General features: G+C 42.0%; 2 protein-coding genes across 3 annotated transcripts in view; one reads left to right on the forward strand and one right to left on the reverse strand.

The window, feature by feature from the left end:
- glra3 (glycine receptor, alpha 3) overlaps positions 1 to 23,979 on the forward strand; it is a 37,511-nt gene that overhangs the window by 10,579 nt on the left and 2,953 nt on the right. Inside the window, exons 5-7 of the mRNA XM_056587354.1 lie at positions 2,564 to 2,701; positions 16,897 to 17,111; positions 22,448 to 22,597. Of these exons, the coding sequence (XP_056443329.1) occupies positions 2,564 to 2,701; positions 16,897 to 17,111; positions 22,448 to 22,597 (503 nt within the window). The remainder of the gene's footprint in view (positions 1 to 2,563; positions 2,702 to 16,896; positions 17,112 to 22,447; positions 22,598 to 23,979) is intronic.
- Positions 18,662 to 22,626, reverse strand: LOC130380173 (uncharacterized). 2 transcript variants are annotated; one of them, XM_056587357.1, is made up of 4 exons: positions 22,457 to 22,626; positions 20,790 to 21,047; positions 20,092 to 20,658; positions 18,662 to 19,472 (listed from the first exon to the last, which is right to left on the reverse strand). In XM_056587357.1, exons 2-3 carry the CDS (start codon positions 20,891 to 20,893, stop codon positions 20,115 to 20,117), a joined length of 648 nt encoding a protein of 215 aa, XP_056443332.1. In that variant the 5' UTR covers positions 20,894 to 21,047; positions 22,457 to 22,626; the 3' UTR covers positions 18,662 to 19,472; positions 20,092 to 20,114. The 2 variants fall into 2 exon arrangements, with proteins under 2 accessions (XP_056443332.1, XP_056443331.1); XM_056587356.1 differs by lacking the exon at positions 18,662 to 19,472 and having other exon boundaries at positions 19,511 to 20,658.

Here is a 23,979-nt window from a genome sequence, read left to right on the forward strand (position 1 = left end):
GTGGCAGTTGACAGTTGTTTCAGTTTATACAAATAGTAATGGTAATAGTCATATATAGTGCACTATTATAGGTGTTTTACATTTACATTTAGGGCATTTAACAGGCGCTTGTATCCAAAGCCACTTAAAATAAGTACCTTTATCAGAGGAAAGGGGAACAATATCGCTGGCGTTACAGTAAAGATATTTATAGAAACAAATGCTTAGCATTTACGATTGCTACGTTAACAATTGTCGTCATCATTTTGTAACACTGTACATAATGTGAGTGTACAAATCTGGTTCCTATATATAGTATAGAGATAGTGTATATATATATATAAAATCATATAGTCATATACTGTATGTTGTATATTACTTAATATTAGAGCTGTCAGTTAAACGCGTTATTAACGACGTTAACGCTAACCAATTTTAACGGCGTTAAAAAAAATATCGCGCGATTAACGCAATAATTTTATTAAAAAAAAAAAAAATTCTTTGGCTCAAAACAAAGAAGCAGTAGCCTGACTGCTATGTTCAAATGACATTTGTTCAAAGCAGTCGTTTAATTGCACTATAGGCTCTTTTTTTGTATCAGTATATGATCAGTATATGCCAATGTTGTTATCAATAAAAAATAATTTGCACAAGGCAAGCCGATGCACTTCACCATGTTGATAAGAGAATTAAATGAGAAGAATTATGGGACAAAAAAATCAAGGGATATTAAGCATAGGAAAATAATTTGCGATTAATCGTGAGTTAACTATGACATTAATGCGATTAATCACGATTAAATATTTTAATCGCTTGACAGCTCTACTTAATAATAATAAATAATAATACATTTAATTTAGAGGCGCCTTTCAAAACACCCAAGGTCACCTACTTAATACCCATAATGCACTTTAAAATAACTTACAACTGATATGCTGTTATTTCCACTAACCCTAACCCCAACACTATGTCCCATGATACAAAGCGGTTTTAATTGTCATTCAATTTATTCGTTACAGATATCAGATATCAGACATCTGACACAGGGCCGTCTTGTTTGGCTACCAGTACAAGTCTATGGATTTCCAGCTCATAATTAGAATCCCAATTCCCCCTATTACCGGCCCTACTTAGGGCCGGCAACAACAAGTTATCTATTTCGAATGGCACCATAGTCAGACTGTATTATGTATAAGGACAACATGATCAGGTATGAAACACAACAGCGGGATGTCAAACAGCCTCCCCACTGACCCCCTCTCTATCTGACCTCTTCTTCTCCAACTCTTAAGTCTGTGTGTGTTGTCCAGCTTTTTGCATCGCAGGCCTTGATTGGATGCGTTGTTTGTTGCTATTTTCGTTCCTTCCCATCTGTTCAAATAATCCCTGTCCTCCATTTGCCTCTATTTGAGAGCTTGTTAAAGCATATTGATGGTCTCATGACTCACCCTTCGTGGCATGCGGAGCGCAGCCCGACCCCAGGGCTGTTGTGGAGAGGGGGGTCGAGGATCGGGCTTGGGCCTAATCATTAGCTGTTTTAATTTGGCATTTTATTGTGCTTCATTGCATCACCGCCAGGCCGCATGAATGACAGCCAACTGTGCCGTCACATGTTGGTATTACATCATAGAGTGGAGGTTGTTTTCATTTGCTGATTTCAGTCAGTTGTAAAGTGAGTCAGTTGTAAAGTGAGTCTCCTCCCATGTCCCCCCCTACCACTTAACAGTTGGATACATGGGAGGAGAGGGAGACGGCTCAGTTGTCTTCCTCTCCTCCCATGTCCCCCCCTACCACTTAACAGTGGGAGACATGGGAGGAGAGGGAGACGGCTCAGTTGTCTCCCTCTCCTCCCATGTCCCCCCCTACCACTTAACAGTGGGAGACATGGGAGGAGAGAGGAAGACAGCTCAGGTGTGCTGGCTCCTCGTCCTCCGTGTCTCAGCCATAGAAAAATAAGAATAGATGGTAGATGGGATGTCATCATCACCACTTATTCTACTACTTCGTTTAAGAATGCTTGATTCTGATTGGCTGGGAGGGGGGCATTAACCCGGCAGGTTGCCCGCTGACTTGTCGGTTGTACTTGCTGCTGACTGGCAAGTTTCTTTGGCAAGTGACCATGGTATATGCGCAGCGGGATAATGCCCTTCGAGGTGTCCAAAACGTGTTTGATCGATCGTAATTAAAGGGGACTACTTTTTGAGGGAGATGAACGTAAACAGAGTATACATTTAAAAAGCATGCAATACAAATAAGAAAAAGCATAATTATTAAAGTATTTGAATTGTTTTATTATGTTGGCAAGCATGAAGTAGAATAAACGAGATAATCACCTCAAGGCAGAGCAATAAACAGTTTGATATGGCTGGCTCGTGGAAGGTTACCGTCCACCAGCCGTCCATGAGCCGGGCATATCAAACTGTTTATTGCCCTGCCTCGGTGATTATCCCTTACTTAAAACACATGAGAACACTCAATCCCGATGAATCATCTGTGGGAACGATGGAGGTGAAAGGTAAAAGAAGGATTCATGTCATGTGATGAGTGATCACCACTATTATGTTTCTATGTCCTCTCTCTCTAGTTGGTTACACCATGAATGACCTGATCTTTGAGTGGCAGGAGAACGGACCAGTCCAAGTAGCCGATGGGCTTACCCTTCCACAGTTCCTCCTCAAGGACGAATCCGATCTGAGATATTGCACCAAGCATTACAACACAGGTAATGCACACATTCACTAGTGAGGACTCAATAGACAATCGATTTTTCCGAGTAGTTCTCTTTTTGAAGTGTTATTTTAATATTATTGTTCAGTAAACCCTGCATTTCTTAAATTGTATTTTTGAAATGTTGCTGTGGTTTTTAGTGCTCTGCTTTCCATGGCATTATTTTTATTTATGCAGGCCTTCAAGCAGCAATCAGAACACTGAACAAAGTGTGTTGTAGCTTGTGAATAATGGAGAGGCCAACAATTGCAAATTTCATGAAGCCACAGAAACCACTGTGTACATGTGTGAGTGACTCTGGATTGACTGTGTGTGTGTATGTGTGTGTGTGTGTGTGTGTGTGTGTGTGTGTGTGTGTGTGTGTGTGTGTGTGTGTGTGTGTGTGTGTGTGTGTGTGTGTGTGTGTGTGTGTTTGTGTGAGTTTGTTTGTGTATCTCACACAAGCACCACGTGTTAGTGGTTGGAAATGAGAGTGATGTTCGTTTGAGTTTATGCATAATGCAAAATATTGCTTCCATGGCCTCTGACGTTTTACATAGCTTTTAGATAATGTCAACTAAGGCCACATATCAACGCTGCCTATAAACTCCTAAATAAGATCTACCTTATTATTATTAGGGGTCCGAGCAGCAAAGCTGCTTCGCCCCTATTGTTTCTGTAACGTTTTTTTTTCGGAAATTCTGTAAAAGTCATACTGCAGCCTATACCGTAAGTCGAAAACACTTGAAATTTTCCCCTCTATCCATAAACCCAAATTTGTGGTACTGCAACCAAAGGTGACGCTATTGTAAAAAAATCATGAATTAGGCTTATTTCTCTATTTTCTAAAATCAGATGCATCTTTTTCACCCTGGTCTTCTGCCTGCATTTTTACTTCCCACAATTTCATAGAAAAGCCAAATGTCCACACTCTCAACCCATTTTGCCTATATGACCATTTTGTTATTGTATAACTACCTTATGGTATAATACCTACGGCTATCATTAGGTGGATACCATTAACAGTTCCAAATCTTTTTTGAGAGCCTTTAATTCTCTTGTGAAATGTGTGCTTGGAGTTTTCTTGATGTTGTGTGCTTATCAATCGACATTTTCACATTGTGAATGAGGCTTCATCCAGTTCAGGAATGTCAGTGGCTCAACGGGATAATGAATGATAGTGTGCTGGTGATCCTTAGGTTGAGAGTTCGAAATCCAGATTCAAGGTTTCTGAACAAGCTGAACATGACTTTCTGTCATTGCCACTCATTTAAGAAACAAAACATTGAACAGCACCTGAAATTCATCAGGCAATCAACATTCCGGCTCATTAGTTTCCAAGAATCGGACTGCCAAGACACAGTATGGCATTAAGGGGAACTTCTTCATTAACCATTTTTCCTTCATAATTAACTCTGTCATATTTATATTTCTTCCGTTAGTGTTCTTGACTACAAATGTTTAATTTGCCCAGATTTTTTAAAGATTTTCCAGGTATATGCTTTGAAGAAAGCCCTGCAGTTTAGGTTTATAAGTGGAACATCTTTCCTTAAATATGACAATATATTTATATATCTTCCATTAGTGTGTTCTTCACTTTTAATTTTGCTCGGACCCCGTTAATCACCGCTTGCGGTTATATTTATTAGTATTAATATTATTATTAGTTAAGTTAAAGCTTTTTATTGTCCCCTAAGGGCGATTTTGTTTGCAGCAAGACATCAATAGACAACATAGGACAGAAAGTACAACATGACAGACCAAACATACATGCAGATAGTATAGTGCAGAGTGTATACAGGCATGCTGATAAGAATCCCTGCATGACATACCCATGTAAATCAGAATAATAATAATAACTACTATGTGTCAAATAAAATAAAAAATGAAAAACAGGAAACACTTTCTGCTCTCCATGGAGTACCTTTCATACAGCAGGTAATCATACCTCACACTGCACCAAACACACCATGTCGGCCCAGAGCTCCAAAATCTGAGTTCAGTAGAGAAATGGCACTGGGAACAAATGAGAGTCTATGGCCCCGTTCACACGAAGCCGAAACGGGCGAAACCGTTACGGTTTCGATCTATCCGGTTTCGAAGTATCTCCGTAAAGACGAAGCCAAGCGAAACCGGGTAGATCTGTAGAAACGCTGTAGTACACATTCCAGGCCCATAAGGGGCGCTGCTTCTGGTACAGAAATCCAGAAGAAATGAAATAATAAGAAGAGGCGAGCATGCGCATAAGGGCTGCCCTTATGCGCATGCTCGCATGTGATTTCTGAGACTCCGCGGGCTTAAGAGCCATTAGCTAGGAGGTCGAGGGGTGGGGCGATGACGTCATGGTTTGCGGTTTCAGTCGGTTTCAGGCGTACACACAAATCCAAAACAAAACCAGGTAGATTTGAAACCACCTCCGAGGGTGGTTTCAGAAGTTTGCGGTTTCGGTCAGCGGATTCGCCGGCTTCGTGTGTACGGAAGGCCGAACCGTACAAGACCTTTGCGGTTTCGCCATGAAATCGGCTTCATGTGAACGGGGCCTATGTCTATTGGTTTTAACTGCAGGGAATCTGAAACGTGACTTAGAAGGTAACAACTGATTGTCTTGACCTCATAGGTAACATCCTCTTCAGGATGAAGAGGATGACCATTTGCTGATAAAATAGATTCTGCCTTTTTGTGGACAAATCTATTGTACAGGTCTGCTAGACTGCTTTGCTTGGCACCTATGATTTTGCCACCGGCCTTCACTACTTTGGCGAGTGAGGCAAAGCATATCATAGAAAAAAATAAAACAGATTCAATGTATGATTTATAAAATATTCTCATAATGGTTTTATCCACATTGAATTTTGCCAATTTACGGAGGCAGGAGAGTCGCTGTTGGCCTTTCTTACATATATTCTCTGTGTCAAGATTAAAATTTAGCCTGTCATCAATTATGTTTCCCAGGTATTAATATGAGCCAACTACCTCTACAGGTTGCCCGTTTATAGCAGTGACCTGGGTAGGGGGGGACTTGCGCCTATAATCAATGACCATGTCCTTCGTTTTTGATACATTCAAGTGTAAGTGAGCACTATCACACCAGGCTATAAAATCGTTTAAAACAGGACCATGCTCAGATTATTTTCCATTTAAAAGACTAACAATAGCTGAGTCATCTGCAAACTTTAAAATATCAGTGTATAGGATGTATAAAAGAGGGGGCAGGACACAACCCTGTGGTGACCCTGTAGAGGACAGTATCTTTTCTGAGAGTACCCCATTCACCCTCACTCTCTGAGTTCTGTCCGTTAAAAAATCCAAAATCCAACCCACTAAACTAAAATCTAAATTAAAATTTCTTAACAGCTTATCAACTAAAATGTGTGGTTGAATAGTGTTAAAAGCTGATGAAAAATCAACAAATAAAAATTTGGCATGAGTGTTGCTACCTTCAAGGTGCTAGTATCAGGTTAAGCAGAGTGGCTGTAGCATCCTCAACCCCTCGCCTGGCCCTATAAGCAAATTGTTGTGGGTCTAATAGATTCTCTGTTTTGACGAAGAGCACCTTTTTCATTAGTTTTTCGAAACATTTCATCACCAATGAGGTCAAGACAATTGGTCTAAAATCATTTAAAACCTTAGGGCGACAGATTTGTGCCACTGGTACAATAGTCGAGTTTTTCCAAATTTTGGGGACTCTCTGTTGGCTCAAGGAGAGCTTAAATATGTAATAAAATATTAGACGAAGTTGTTCAGCGCACGAGGAGAGTAGGTGACCCCCTATGTTATCTGGCCCGGGGCTCTTCTTAACCTTTGAGTGTCTGAAGGTATCTACTACGTCATGCAAATCAAAGGGCGCTGGGGCACTATCCTTTAGGTAGTTTTTTTGCTCTAAAATGGCATCCTTAAATGTGGGTGAGTCAAATTATTAATATAATAATTAATTATTATAATAATAATAATAATTATTATTATTATTTTGGTTAAAATAAGTTACAATTCATTAAGGTTTTAAAGGGGCTTAAAGGGTGTCAGGTCCCACATTTGAGGACAGATATTTTATTAGTTTGATTAATAAAATGCACTGTCAACAGTAATACACATTTTTATTTAGCATTAGCATAGGGGTAAGTCGTAGCGGTTAGAGTCAACCCTAACCCTAACCCTGTTAGTTAACATGGTATCCATAAATAGAGAATTAGTTAACAGTTAATTAATCCTGAATTAATTATTAGTTCATACTCATTATTGCGTGTTCACTTATGTTAACTAATGGTTAATTAATGTACTCTTATTATTGTGTGTCTTAGAATAAGTATATATAGTATATTACCAATAAAACTTTTGATGATGTTTATTTTTGTATTCTTAAGTTAAAGTAATCAGCTTCTTTCTATATAGGCAAGGACAAGTCCTATAACAGTGAAGAAAGTAAGAAAGCTTAAGAAGAACTCATCAAACAATACTAACCAACGGGATCCATTTTTCAGATTGAAAAGAAGTGCTTGATGAGAGATGAACAGAGAGGAAAGAGGACAGAGAGGAAGTGAAGGGGGAGAGTTGAGGGAAGGTGACATAACATCAGAACGGTGCTACATGCTGACTCTTTGTTTCCCATCACCTGATAATTGAAAAAGCATGTTTCCACCGCCCCACTCGCCTTAATTATGTATTCTTACTTTTCATTCTACAACTCTCTCCACCTTTTCTTTCCTAGCTCCCCACTCCTCTCCTGGCAGCCGGTGGCTGCTACACCTCTCTCACATTGCACTTACACATCACGCATGTACAGGAACACGGCAGAGGGAGCATTTGTCCCTTTTCATTAATCACTGATGCACCATCTACAAAATATATCGCTCACAAGGAAACTATACGATGAAGGACTGACAACTTGTCATTTTAAACTTAGATAGGTACCACTTGGTCAATGTTTTTTACTCATTGGATAGATAGGTGAGCTTCAGTGGTTGTAAAACAACATTCGATCAGATCTGTCTAACTGTCGGTCTATCTATTGGTCTATCCATCCATCCATCCATCCATCCATCCATCCATCCATCCATCCATCCATCCATCCATCCATCCATCCATCCATCCATCCATCCATCCATCCATCCATCCATCCATCCATCCATCCATCCATCCATCCATCCATCCATCCATCCATCCATCCATCCATCCATCTATCTACTTATCTATCTACATATACTAACCAGGTTCATCACGTAAAGAGAGTGAATAGGGGGTAAGTAAGCCAGATAGTCCATCAATGGCTACAATCATCAAATTATCAGCAGCATTTTAGAATAACTGCAACTTCTAACCATACATGAATACTCATTAGTAAGCTATTCATTATTAGTTGTAAATTATCAATAATATCGTTAGATACAACACTTAAAGGTCCCATGGCATGCTACTCTATGGATGCTTTAATATAGATATTAGTGGGCCCTAACACAGTATTTGAAGACGTTCCCGAAATTCAGCCGTGGTGCAGAATTACAGCCACCACGAGCCAGTCGCACATTGAGCTTTCCCCAAATGCGCTGTAGCTTTAATGCAAATGAGGAGGAGAGAGGCGGGTCAAGGAGGAGGGTGGGGGTGTGGCCCTGAGGAGCTTGAGCTTGTACCATGTGCTCTGTTTACAGTGGATGTATCGCAATGGCGAAGCGCACACAGCCTTTGGCCGTGTTCTGTAAATATTCTAGAACACTCCGGGTGCTCTGGCGGGAGTACTGGTGCACTATATCTAAATAATATCATATTATACATAAATATCTGTGATTTTGTAGGTTATTACATGAATGAGACGAACAGACAACACTTCAATATCTATATCATATAATATATATTATCATGGCCAAAAGCTGTGTGCGCCTCGAGACGATATTATGAATCTCAAACGACTGCGTCGGGTTCTCTGACGTCTCTGGTTCTTCTTCCACTTCCAAATCAATCGGAAGTAGACTGAACCGCGACATGGAGGAGAAAGGGATTGTCGCCCACGATTGTCTCCCGCCGGAGTCCCACTGCCCACTGACAAGGCACCACCTCCTCGGAAGCAGGCAGCGTGCCTCAAGGCGGCGGGCTGCGGGGCTCCGGCGGGAGACAATCGCGGGCAACAATCCCTTTCAACTCCTTGTCACGGTTCATGTACTTCAGGGAGTCAAAGCCAAAGTTCCTTTTTCCCCAATTCCTTCTCAACCATGGCTGAGATTACCCCCACTACGAGTCTTGTTGTGGAAATACCAGAGACATCAGAGAACCTGATGTGTACTGCACTTGCGTTACAGTCCTGGAGCTCTCTATCTAAATAATATCATATTATACATAGATATCTATATCATATAATACATAATATCAAGGCCAAAAGCTGTGTGTGCTTCCAGACGATATTATGAATCTCAAACGAGTGCGTCGGGTTTGCCGACGTCTCTTGTTCATCCACTTCCACTTCCACATCAATCTGAAGTAGACTGAACCACGACATGGAGGAGAAAGGGATTTTTTGCCCGCGATTGTCTCCCGCCGGAGCCTCGCTGCCGAGGCACCACCGTCTTGGAAGCGGGCAGCGGGGCTCCTGCGGGAGACAATCGTGGGCAACAATCCCTTTCTCCTCCATGTCGCAGTTCATGTACTTCAGGGAGTCAAAGCCAAAGTTCCTTTCCCCCAATTCCTTCACCACAATGGCTGAGATAACCCCCACTACGAGTCCCGTTGTGGAAATACCAGAGACGTCCGAAAACCTGACGTGTTATGCGCCATAACAGCAGAACGGTTATCCAAATAACAAAGAAGTGTAAAACAGTCATACCTCATTGTCTAATTGGCGGGCCAAATTCTCTGGGCGGGCAAAGCAGAGAAGGGGAGGTAACATGTCCCCTTATGACGACATACGCGGAAAAATTCCAGATCGTCTGAGCTTTGTTTGTTCAAAGGCCGAGCAGGATACCTAGTGCTCGTTTTACACCTAACGCCATTTCTAGGGGGGACAATAGCCAAAGCCAAAAAAACCTGCGGAAGACCCCAAGGCATACCGACCCATATTGCTGCCCTGTGTTCCATTTAAAATCCTGGAAAGAATGATCCACTGCCGCATTGAGCCAGTGATTGACCCACAGCTTCCACAGGAACAGGCCGGTTTCCGTCGCGGTAGGTCCACGGTGGACCAGGTTACACTTCTGTCTCAAGACATCGAGGACAGCTTCCAGGATAATGAGAAAGCTGGGGTAGTGTACCTGGACCTGACCGCCGCGTACGATACCGTCTGGCACCGCAGACTTCACCTGAAGCTGCTGAGGACAATAACCGATCGACATATGGTGAAATTCATCATGGAGACGTTGTCTAACCGCAGTTTTGTCCTACAGACCAGCGATGGCCAGCGCAGGAGGCTAAGAAGACTACGGAACGGTGTCCCACAGGGCTCGGTCCTTTCTCCGATGCTGTTTAATATTTACATCTATGATCTACCAGACACAGCATCCAAAAAGTACGGCTACGCAGACGATCTCGCAATCATGCTGAGAAGACCCACATGGAAGGCACTGGAAGACGGTCTCAACCAAGACATGGACGTCCTAGTAGCCTACCCACGAAAGTGGCGCCTGCAACTCAGCACCGGCAAGACTGTTACAGCAGCATACCATCTCTGCAACAGAGACGCCAAGGGGAACTGGAGGTATACACTGACCACAAGCGCCTGGAGTCCCAGCAAGCCCCTAAATACCTTGGTGTGCGTCTGGACCGGACACTGACCTTCAAACAACATCTCGAAGATGTCTGGGCAAAGACAATATTAAGGGTCGCACTGATCCGTCGCCTCGCTGGCACAACCTGGGGAGCCACTGCCAAGACACTACGGGTATCCACCCAAGCCCTGGGCTGCATCCGAATACTCGTACTTGCATACTATATAGTATGCATTTTGTAGTATGCGAAAAATCTAGCGCGTCCGAATACTCAGTATGCATTCTGTAGTACGGAAGTCGTTTCCGAATGCATACTACCGCCAAAGTGAACCACGGACCACACTACGCTATCCCACAATGCAACCGGAGTCTGGTAACAAACGAAGAAGAGATGGCTGACCCGACACCACCAACAGCGGCTTTTTATTTGTGTGTGTGTGTGTGTGTGTGTGTGTGCGTGTGTGTGTGTGTGTGTGTGTGTGTGTGTGTGTTCAATAAAAAAGGAAAAATTAACTTCAATCGTCTTTTTCACGGAGTAACAAATAACTGTAAATGTATTATTATTATTCCAAAAAAATGACTTACCAAATGTCCACATGTATACAACATAACCTGCCGGTAAGTCGCTCTACGAGATGACCGACGACGACGCCTTCTAACAGAGATATCCATTTCAAGAGCCATTCGCGTAGAAAGAGACATTTTTTTATTTAATAGCAACGATAACAAGACGGAAAACAGGTAAATTTTGCCGCCATCTGGGGGGAGATACGTCATCTCCAAACATCCGGTGGAGTTTCGGCGGCGTTCGGAGGCGTTCTACGCATGTCTGTAGACCGTACTACACAGTCAAGTGTAGTATGGTCAAGTAGTAGACACTAGACAGAAATAGTATGTACTAGGTATTCGGATGCAGCCCTGGTCTTTTCAGCAGCGGAGTACTGTGCCCCAGTATGGAGCAGAAGTCCACACACAAAAAAAGTGGATGAGGCTATCAACAACGCCCTCCGGATCATCACTGGATGCCTGAAGTCTACCCCTATCGTCCTGCTGCCAGTCCTTTGCAGGAATCGCACCGGCTGGCATACGACAAGAGGCTGCCACTCTCGCCCTGGCAAGGAAAGCACGGAAGCATGATTGGCACATCCTTCATAACACCAGAGACAGCAGCTCCTCTGAGCAGACTCAAGTCCCGCCACCCTTACAACAAGGCGGCACAAGAGTTGCTCCGTTCCACCACTGAGGACCTGTCCAAAGATGGATGGCTGGCGGCAGCTTGGAAGCAGGAGTGGGAGAGGGCTGGGCCAACCCAAATCCACCACTACATCTTGGATCCAGGAGATGGAGCCACAGGAGACGATCTTCCACGCCGGCAATGGACTCTGCTGAACCGTCTACGTACTGGGGTCGGTCGGTTCAAATCTTCAATGAAGAAGTGGGGCCTGGCAGACAGCGCTACATGCGAGTGTGGTGCCCCTGAACAGACTGTCAAGCATATTATGACCACCTGCCCCCTATACAGACCACCCTCGGAAGCCGGCCTCTTTGACGTGGGACCAGAGACAAGGGCATGGCTACAAGACACTGAGTTGGACCTCTGATGTTACACGAAAGAAGAAGAAGGGGGACAATAGTCAGGCTAGGAACTCATATTAATGTTAGAAAACCTAATGTTGAAATTTTCATGCCATGGGATCTTTAATAATGCTGTGATTCATGTATTTGTGTGTGAGCTCATCTTACGTCTCTCCCTCACTAAGCCTTTATAAATAGTATTTAATGGCTCATGGCTCATGGCAGCGGTACCCAGTAATAAGTAGTACTAAAGGAGACATATTATGGTGTTTTCCTAACAAGTAAACATAGTATATGAGTTCCAGAAAACATGTTTTCGAAGCTGTTTGCTGGAAATAGCTTTTAGGAAAAAAAATCTTGCCTACGGCTATTCCCCTCTGTTTCAGCTGCCCATTTAGCAATGAGCTGTCAGAGGGAACCACAGCATGGAGGAGAAGTGATTGCTGCCGTATTTTATAGATATAGCCCGGAGCTCTATATCTATATAATATAATATCATATAATCATAATAATATGATTATATAATATATAGGTATTTAATTATATAATATTATATCTAATATCACGGCCAAAAGCTATGTGCGCCTCGGATGATATTATGAATCATAAAGACTGCGTCTGACGTCTCTGGTATGTACGACGGAGTATTAGGAGCACACATGAAGAACCTTTTTTTTTTTGCCGTGAAGAGATTAAAGTCGACACGTCGAGTAATAACACGTCTGTTCAGGTTCTCCTCCTGAACAGACTAAGTTTTCCGCACAACCTTTTCAGCGTCCTTACACTAATCACCACACTGTGGTTCTGCGCTAAAACAGCAAGGATCTCTTTATTGTTAAACCCGATTCTGAAATACAATTTTACCAAATTATCTACACAAGCCATTGGATTGAGTGCAGGCCCTGTAGAGCGGTTGCTATCTCTCCCAACTAATTTCAACTGTATTCTCGACATTTCCAGTTTAATGTCGACTTTAAAGTCGACAAATCGAGATTAAAGTCGACATAATATTTCAACTTTATTCTCGACATTTCGAGTTTAATCTCGACATGTCGAGATTAAAGTCGACATGACATTTCAACTTTATTCTCGACATTTCGAGTTTAATGTTGACATGTTGACTTTAAAGTCGATTTGTCGACTTTAATCTCGTCACGGCAAAAGGTTAAAGGTAGGTGGGGTACTTTCAGAAATTGCATATCTCATTTAACAAATCATGTACAGACTTTTCTCAAAGTTTGTATTCGTGTGGGAGCACCAGAGACCCAAAATAACACCCCAAATCCTAGGAAAAGTGTTGTTTTTATAATATATAGTAAGTAGGGGCGAACCGGTTGACCGGCCATCAGCCAGAACCAGACGGTTTCTGCTCTTAACATGCGGAAATTTGCTAATACAAGGATTGATCACATGACTCAAAAACTTTCAATAAATCACAATCGACTTGGAATGAAAAGTATATGCTCCCGGTGATAAACACTTGCATGGGCTGTTGAGTTGACAAACTGAAGGACATTTGAGAGCTTTTTTGTAGATTAAAAATTAAGGCTTTGATTGTAGAGGGCTGTATATCTTTTGTTGCAGCCGCGGGTGTTTTACCATCTTTCTAATCATTGTTTAAATTATTATCGTTCATATTATAGCACTAGGTTTTATTTTGGGTCTGTGTGGCCTCACTGGGTTCATAAACCTGGATGCCCCAGTTTTAAAGAAATTTGTGACATAGCTGAACAATTTTGGGCAAAATTGGCAACCAGTATTGGTATCGGCCACGATAAATCCGGAATTGTGCATCCCTAGTAGTAATTATGATCCTCGATTTAGATGAGCTCACACAAAAGACTGACCGATGGTTTTTAACTACCTGAAATAATCATGAATTGCAGCATTATTACGTTTTTCTGAAGCATTAGTAACACAATGAAAATAATTGTAAATAATAAATGTATGCTTTATGAATAATCATATGAACCATTTTTCTCACCATCATTTATACCTGATTCCCCATGAATACAATATTTACTACTCCTTTATAAATGCAACAAAGTTACAATAATTCTTAAGTGCTTGCTAAGTTTTGCTAATTAAGATATGCTGTAGTGCAAACATAGGGGTGACAGAGTAAACTACAAGTCTAATAGGCTAGATGGAGTCAGGCAATTAGGTTGTCATCTTTAATAGACCCTTTTTCACGGAAGTGTCATCGTAAGACAAAAGTCTCTCATAACATTAATGTGTCTGATACTTTTGCTTTCATGGGTTTATTTGGTATTATTTTACTAATTTCGATCCGCTACTATAATACATCAGAGTAGTGTGTATTTGCTGGTTATAATAATAATATTAATAATAATTTTATTTAAAGGCACCTTTCTCTGCACTCAAGGACACCGTACAGAGGTACACAAAAGTCATTTGGTTACACATATAGGTTGGCCTTATTATCAGATATTGGATATGATGTGGTTGGATATGTTTAATTATAGAACGCTGTCATATGTTGTGTATTACTTCTTCTCGATCAAATTGCTTCATGTAATATTTGTATATATTTGTTGACTATGGATGACTTTGTAACACACATTACCAGATGATGACCAGAACGCTGGGCTGTAGCAGCTGAACTTGATATGCCTATTCATCCTAAAGCTATTGCAAACAACGATATATAACGAGAGATAACGTGTGTGTGTGTGTGTGTGTGTGTGTTTGTGTGTGTGTGTGTGTGTGTGTGTGTGTACGGTCATGCGTGTGTGCATTTGTGTTTGCTTGGCAGTATTGTGGTAGGGGGATTGGATGAAAGCAGAGTGTGTAATGTGTGTCCTGTGCTACTGCAGCAGCAAATTAGGATTATCCTCATAATAACCACTCCGCTCTGAGCTTGAAGCGCTATCACTTTTTAATGAACTCTGCTTTCAGCATGCCAACCAAAACAATAACTGCTCTAGTTTCCGGTTATTAAAAGATGTTGCAGATTAAGTCCTGCAAATATAGGTTTTCTAAAGGGAAAGCAACCGTTATAATTTACAAAACACAGATAATAGGAGAATAATCTTTTTTAAGTAATTTACATTCTTCTTTGTAACAAGATTCAGTGGCGCAAATGTGACCTTGTTATCCAGTCAGGGGACAGCTGGCGTAGCTCATTATCCTGAGTGAAAACATGTATCCTTTCGGGCTTCCACCTCCCATCTGCCGAACACCATGAGACATCACAAGTGTGACGCGATGACATGCCTTCAGTTCATTCATGTTGTCTATCAGCTTCAACAGCCATACTTGACAGAGCTCAGACACAAAGCTTTCTGCTGGGATGGAAACATATGATTCATGACATAATGGCTTCCACTTTATTCAGACTATTCTCATAAACAATTACAATTAATGTATAATTAGTACATGTTCTATATAGAAGTCAATTTTTTAAAGATATTCTACATAAAACATCTCATTATCTTATTATGATAGTATTAAGAATTGTATGATGTTTAACTATGAGGTAAAGGGGGATCTGGGGGGCATACAAAGGCATTCTCTCACACTTTTATTTTATATTTTGTTGAATTACAATTATCATTTTTTATTTTTTTGGAACTTCTTGGTGTACGATTGCTTTTCCCTTTTTAGGAAACCATGCATGTTTTAAACCATGAAAAAAACACATGATTAATATGAACAGATATTGTGTGTGTGTGTGTGCGTGCGTGCGTGCGTGTGTGTGCGTGTGCGTTTGTCGCAACACAAGGGGGTTACGGACCCCTTACGTCCTTAAGGACCCTCCTTGCGTCCACCGCAAGGTCCTACGTGCGCAACCCAAAAATTCATAATTTCCGGCAATATGCTTTCCATGTAAAAATAGGCTAGACTACGACGACCAACTAGCAGCCTTTCTTCTGTTTTTGTTGCACATTGTTTGAGTCGTATTCAGCTTTCAAGTTTCTAGAATCCATACCATAATCAAAACTTCTAGTAGTAGACCGATTGTAAAGTAATAGCATGCACAGACAAAGACCAACTATTTGTTCTCTCTTTAACGTGGAAATGCATAGCGACACGTAAACCCGATGCAGAACCATAAAGGCTCATGACTACGTTGAGGCGACTGCGTGTTCAGAGAAAAGTCAGACCAACAGAATCAGATATGATGAGAATATGCAGCCTTTCCAATAAGAATCAAGACAGTAAAAAAAACTGATGACACCCTTGATCTCATATATACGGTGAATACAAATGTGTGCTCCGTACTGACATCAAAATGTCCTATGTATTTAGAGGATTCAATATTTATTCTTTTTTTTTTTTCCTTGTTCATTTGATATCTAAAAATGACTCTTTCGTAGGAAGTTGGTTTCCTAAAAAGAACTGTTGCTATAAACTGCACATGGTCGCGTTATCAAAAGCAACCTTTATTCACGTACCGCAGTGCAACTAAACATTGGTTGTAGCGCCGACTGCTATCGAGATAACAGAAAGCGATAATTATATGAATGTAGTGAACAGCATTGGATGCAATAATAGGACTGTGTGACGTACTACAGGTTGAAATGAACTAAAAAACTTTCACTTTGCGGCTGCAGATGTTGAAATAAAATGCTTCGAGAACTCAACCAATCAGAGATGTTTAGCGTTGCAAACTGTACCTTTGGAAGTGACTTCCCCCGAGCAGGGACCTTCTGGGGGTAAAACAATGTGTGACTTCATTTAGACCCTATTTCCTCCAAATGTCTTCGTTCCTATGTCAATGTCTGCGGTGGAAACTCGGCTTTAGATAAATAAAAAAGTTGCCAAATTTTGAGGCAAAATATAAATTATCAATAAATGAATACATTAATAAATAATGTAGTTGCGTTACTTAAAATATTTATTTTCTCTTCTCACTGAACTATCTCTCTGTATATATATGGCTCCATCCATCTATCCATGCATCACCTGTCTATCTATCCACCTTCAGGTAAATTCACCTGCATTGAGGTGCGGTTCCACCTGGAGCGGCAGATGGGCTACTACCTGATCCAGATGTACATCCCCTCTCTGCTCATCGTCATCCTGTCCTGGGTTTCCTTCTGGATCAACATGGATGCCGCGCCCGCCAGGGTGGCCCTGGGCATCACCACCGTGCTCACCATGACGACCCAGAGCTCCGGCTCCAGGACCTCTCTGCCCAAGGTGAGGCTCTCTGGCCGGTCCGAGGAGCATCCAGGGGAACGGGTTTCGGAGTCACCACTATGGGTTTGGTTTGTTTGTTGACAACTTGTTGGTATACTATTTCACTACAATTCATGGCCGATAACAGCAGTGGTCATTTGCAGATCAGTGTCTGATTGAAAACACAGGGATGAGCTAAAGGAGGGTTTACCTTCAGCCAAGGCTTCCTGTCACAGGTGATTGGTCTAAACTTCAGTAGAGGCAGTTGACACAAGAGACCTCCACCACTCCACTCCACTACAGCCATGCTTTCCCTCTCATAAGGGAGTGAGAGAGGGAGGAAGGAAGGTCGCTGATCAGGTCACGTGATGCTGTTGGGAAACACACAACAACACTCATTTGGATGTGGTAACTTTGGACATTCTGACGCAAAGCTTACCTACCCCGGGATTTGTGGTGGTGTCCTGGTGCATCCACCCTCTCCATGGACCAGGCCTGCTGCTGCGTTGGGTCAGTACAGATGCCCCCTGCGGTCTCTTCCTCTTCGAGGATGTTTTATCAAGGTAGGGCTGGGCGATTAGTCGGATTTCGATCTCGATTTCGAGATCAAACATATCTGTACATTATTTTAGATTTGAACATTTTCTTTTTGACCGTTATGTGTATTTTTTTAAGGCAAAATTTTAAAGTTCTCAGTTACAAAGTGTTTTTGGGAGAGACATGCTAAATAAATACATCATGTTTTCAAACTCAAAAATAATCGTGAATTCAATATTGACCAAAATAATCGTGATTATGATTTTTTCCATAATCGAGCAGCCCTAAATCAAGGGTTGGTCAAACTGCCAGCCTCTCACTACATTGTCCTCCTTCTCTATTTGTCAACAATCTCTTGCCTGTGGCGCAGCAGCAGTCGCATGCCTCAGGTGTCTGCCCCCCCGACCTCTGCTCTCTGGTGTCCCCGCCCTCGGGCCCCTACAAGGAACATTCCTGATCCCTCCTGACAGGCCCCTAGGTCCCTGATGGGACAGGCTTGTGGTCCCCAAGGGCCTGTCTTTGAGTAGGTTGAAGCCTCCTCGTAAAGGCTTCCTCCTTTTATTTTTCCCCCTCTCTGAGGTCATCTCCATGGCTGCCTGACTCACAGTGCAATGACTCTTTAGCAATTCTGATAAACGTTCATCCCATGCGTGCACGGCATGGCGTCTTGGTACAGAGTCTGCTCTCATGTTGCCATCGGTACGGCCAAGACGCTCTACCAGATCAATTCCTTCCTCGCCCTTGTGTTGTATAGCGTCACAAACACTGGTCCAATGGACAGCACAGGTCCAATGGACAGCACTGGTCCAATGGACAGCACTGGTCCAATGGACAACACAACACTGGTCCAATGGACAACGCTGGTCCAATGGACAGCACTGGTCCAATTGACAGCACTCATCGAATGGACAACACTGGTCCAATGGACAACAAAACACTGGTCCAATGGAAAGCACTGGTCCAATGGACAACACTGGTCCAATGGACAGCACTGGTCCAATGGACAGCACTGGTCCAGTCCCATGTCTCTCATGTCTCTTCCCATTTTAGATCTGCATACACTATTTATCATTATTAATATCATTTCATATTCTATCTTGTTTAAATGTCTCACCAAATACTTATTTTTTTTTATTAATCTTATTTATCTAACTAGGTCCGAGACTAAGTTCGTTTTATTCAGTTTGCTTGAACAATGCAAATCAAATGCCTTAAACAAGTCCTGATTTATTCTATACTATTAGTATTGTGGTCTGACCTGTCCCGATTCTTTTCCCTCAGGATAACGCAGTGAAAAATCTATCTATTCTCCAAAGGCACTATCTTCATACCCTATCAAGATGGTTATTGTGAGATGTAACCTGTTTGCTCTGGTGAGCTGTAACATAGTATAGTAAAATGTTGTATTGAATATGCAGTAAGATATTCACTTCTACAATAAGTATTTTGTTGTCGGCAGGATTCGACCCAAATGGATTTCTAGTCCGTCGCCTTAACCACTCGGCCACGACTCTATTATCAAAATCATCATGACGTCACCACATACTGTCACCTCATACTGACAGTTTTAACAATGGGAACCACTCAATGTACAGAGGAATAGAAACATGGAATGGAATATAGAATATAATGGTGAGGATAGAAACTTATTTTTTATAGCCAATTAGGAACCATGTTCACGTGAAGTCTGTAATTTCTTCGAGGACAGTGTATAGACTGGAGATAGATATTCATAACATAAGATTATAACGTTGTCGGCAGGATTCGAACATTCACGGGAAGATCCCAATGTATTTCTAGTCCATCGCTTTAACCACCCGGCCAAAGATGGGGCAAAAGAGACTGCTAGGAAAGAAAAAAAATGAAAGAGGAGAAAGGGGGAAAAGAGAAAAAGAAAATAAATTAAAATATCAGAAAAATTCTGCTTAAATTCTTATGCTATCAGAAGTTATATCACAAACATAATTACTTGTTTTTTTATTCTTGTTATATTAGGTATTTATTTATTATATTATTATTCCATTATTATTGACACTACCATTTTTTAATTAATTTACAACAAGTTGCACACTCTTGTCAGGATTCACACCTGGAATCTTCCACCCAAAGGATGCCTGTGTTGCTATTACACCACAATAGTTGTTTTTGTTGTTGTTTTATTAGAGTTGCAGAATGCAACTATATACATTTTGTGAATTTGCAACTGTTTGAACTTTTTTTTACAAATGATTTAACGCTTAAAACAAACGATTTAACACTAATTAAAAATATCTTAAAAACAAATGTACACATTATTAACATTTTAACAAGGAGCTTTTCCACTCTTCAATGGTCTTTCCAGATGCTGGGCAGTACCATTTCCCCCGTAGCGGTGTGTGGCCAGTAAGTTTGCTTTTTGCCTTACCACACATTTTGCATTGGTAGTGGTCGCTTTCCTTTCTTTGACGCTTCTTCGGGGGCTCACCTCTCATCTCTCGCTCCTAATCCTCAAGGGCTGTCTTTTGTTATCTCCATTCCGGTAGCGATTGTGAGACGCTGGATCTGGCTGGTTAGAAAGCCCGTCCTGAGGTTGAGAATCTGGCACTGGTGGCAGCTGGTAAGCCCTGAGAGTGAGCTGCTGGAGGTGGTGGTGGCGGCAGGTTTGAGGAGCAGCTCAGAAAGTAGGCTGGTGGTGGTGGTGGCAGCTGGTATGAGGGCCCCGACCAGAAATGATTGAGACACAGGACCTGGGTGTTGACCCTGCTCACAATAGGCTAGGTCAGATGAAGCGGGGAAAGGAACAGGCAAAGCATCATCCCCTCCAGTGTCTGCTCTGGAAACTTGAGTTTGACGTCGGCGTCGCCGGATCACCGCCTCACCCTCACGGTTGTCAGGTTCCTCGAACTCCATATCTGCATGCCCATGTGGAACAGGCTCAGATGGTAGGTCCAGGGCCTCCAGGAGGTATTCCTCTGCCATGTGGACCTGCTGAGGAAGCTCCACACCTTGAAGGAGAGAGTCGCGGTCGGCCCTCTTCTGCCGATCCTGCAGCCTATTGGGGGGGGGGATCAGAAGAGTTTTTCACTTTGTTTTTTAGACATTATTTGTTTTGAATGCATGTTCCTATGAATTTATAAGTTTTCCTTTTGAAGGGAATATATGAAGCAAGAAAATTGAACTCACCAAGAGGAGACGGTTGCGTTATTTATGGTCACCAGTACCAGGTTGGTGCTTTGCAGGATTTTTTGACAATCCTCAATTAATTGTTTGCTATGACCATACGCCATAACAATAGCCTCAGGAATTGCAAATGACCCCCCCTTAGGGTCTTTTTGTCTATTCCTGCCTTCCTTGAACTCCTTGAAAAGTTTCAGTGCAACATGCTCAAAGACACTGGTGTAATCGGGTCTATGGGCAGCCTAGCCATGAACCATGAACAATCTGCGAAAAGACAAAGTCAGGAGTCAGAATACAATCGTAGTGCTTACTATAGCAGTTAAAAAATCTGCCCAAATACATTAGTCACAACAACCGGTTAGGGTTAATATAGAATGCCAATTTAGTTGAATGCCCCACACACACACACATACACACACACACACACACACACACACACACACACACACACACACACACACACACACACACACACACACACACACACACACACACACACACACACACACACACACACACACAGAGAAACACACAGAGAAACACACAGCAACACAAGTAGGGAATGGGACTTGGAAGACACTGCCACATTTAATTGTACACTGCTTCTACACACATCCTGTAAAGCTCAAATGCAGTTTGTGTAAAAAGAGTATGTGGGCGTCTACGTGTGTGCTTAAGATGAACGTGTATGTCTGTGTGTGTGTGTGGGGAGGGGGGGGGGGGGGTTGTTTGTGTGTCTGAGAAAAGCAATAGACTGCTGTTGTCCTAGTGTCTGTTTTGCATGAGGGAACATTAAACATTAAACAGTTGGCTACATGGTCCTCATTTCATAGCCTGATACACAATCTTTATCTCATCAAAATGTATCTTTCCATCTTTCATTCTTTCTCTCTCTCACACACTTGCATACACTGCCATTATAACATAACCGCCAAATTAAGTTGTATGTCAGTGGGAGTGTGTGCCATGACTGTTTTTCTTGTTTTTACACCACTTCCCCTGACATCGTTCCCTTGCATGTGTATCTAAATTAGTCATAGATTTATATATAGATTGGCTCCTCATCATTAATACAGAAAACGTGTCGATCTATTCAATATTTATTTATGTTTCTCTCGCAAAAGATTTACAGAATTATAGTATGCTGCAAACCCAATATAATTACACTTTTCCTAATCTAAGATTGGCCATGCATGACATATGAGATCTTGTGTTACATAAAATAAATTACAAAAATTACTTTTTATTCTTTTTAATAAAAGATAATAGCAAAAAAATGCAGTCAAACGCTTGGAATAAAGCAGTTTGTGTTTAACAATGTAAAAACAAGCCAGTTGAACAACAACAATTGTCGAGAGAGAGAGAGAGAGAGAGAGAGAGAGAGAGAGAGAGAGAGAGAGAGAGAGAGAGAGAGAGAGAGAGAGAGAGAGAGAGAGAGAGAGAGAGAGATTTACATATACATTTATAGATCATATATAGATCATCTGTAATGCCAGGGTTAGTTCAACCTGGAATAGGGATTGAAATGTATACAATTATAATTTGTTATCATTTTGCTATAGTAAGTGCAGCACAACCTTAAGCATATGAATGCCACATGCATCCATGTCCTTCCATTCATAACAGCAGACCGATGACAGCCATGACGGCGTGTGTGTGTGCAGGTATCGTACGTGAAGGCCATTGACATCTGGATGGCGGTGTGTCTTCTCTTCGTCTTCTCGGCGCTGTTAGAGTATGCGGCCGTCAACTTTGTCTCCAGGCAGCATAAGGATCTCCTCCGCTTCCGGCGGCCGCACAAGAACAAGCAGAAGGTGAATGAGGACGCACACGTCTCTTACGATCAGCCTCATGGCTCATATGTGGGTAACGCTAATCATTGCCAGACAAAAGATTGTGCAGAGTTCAATGAGCCAGGGCCTCAGGCGTAATGGTGCAACTGCAGCCTCTGATTCTAACCCTGTTTGGAGGACAACTGGTACGGCTTTAAAGAAGAGAGATTTCACAATTTGGTTTGCAAAGGTGTCTTGCGTCCCCTGTGTGTGCACTGTCCAGTGTCTGCATGACACAGCATGGCTGTAGCCATCTCCGTGTGCTTTGATTATGTTGTTCTTTATTTGATGGACCATTGCATGCCAGGTTGGACAGCAGAAACCCCTGATTCAGTCAAGTCATCCAATTTAATTGACGTTAAAAGGTTTTGTCAATCCCTCGTAAAAGTAAACATAATTACTACAAAAATTATAAAGTTAAGTAAATCAAATTATAGTTTTCATTTAGACATTGAAGCTGCTATCAGCAATTTCTGATCATCCCACCTAGTTGTGATTCAATTGTGTTTTGATATAGTGTCATGGTTCTCATGCATTTGGCTCTAGGATAATGGCAAGTATAATCAAATGATGCGTGAGAACCCTGAGCCACAATCAAACTAAATGTAATCAAAACAAAGTGGAGCAAGCTCTTTTCTTACGGTACATTAACATTAATTGACTGAATCGTCCACCCTTGTGTTTTATTCAGAAGCCATTGTTCTTTCTTTACATCTGTGTATGTGTGTCTGTGTGTGTGTGTGTGTGTGTGTGTGTGTGTGTGTGTGTGTGTGTGTGTGTGTGTGTGTGTGTGTGTGTGTGTGTGTGTGTGTGTGTGTGTGTGTGTGTGTGTGTGTGTGTGGGTTTGTGTTTGTGTGCGTGTGTCTGACCCCCCCTCTGCTGTATCCACTATCCACTGCATGCATGCTGCCCTCTGGTGGTAGAATAGTAAAGGTGCAGTCGATCCTGTGGAGCTGGCTGCCTCCCTACAGCGTATTAACACTGACAACGGCCTCAAGCCCCCTGGCCCACTGTATGGGTCTATGACCAACATCTACACCAACAACCACAGGGTAATGACATCTTGTGCATGCGTGAAAGTGTGAGCTGGAACAGGGTTGACGTTGTTTGACGGAATATCCGCATTATGTGGGTTGCAAGTCCTAAAAATTTTACGATTACGATAAATGGTGGTCACCCAGTGTGTTGTTGTCAATTGCTCTCAATCCTATTTCTCCTGTTATAGCTCATAATAAAAACCTACGTCTTAAATCCTAGTGTAGAGTATGTGTACCATTGAACACAAAAACACAAAGTGAAGGAATCAGACAAGGTAACGCATTCTTGGTATACACTTTGCGCTTTTTGATCCATGGATGAATCTT

This window comes from Gadus chalcogrammus, chromosome 3, assembly GCF_026213295.1.
Source record: "Gadus chalcogrammus isolate NIFS_2021 chromosome 3, NIFS_Gcha_1.0, whole genome shotgun sequence".
NCBI classification, from domain to species: Eukaryota; Metazoa; Chordata; class Actinopteri; order Gadiformes; family Gadidae; genus Gadus; species Gadus chalcogrammus.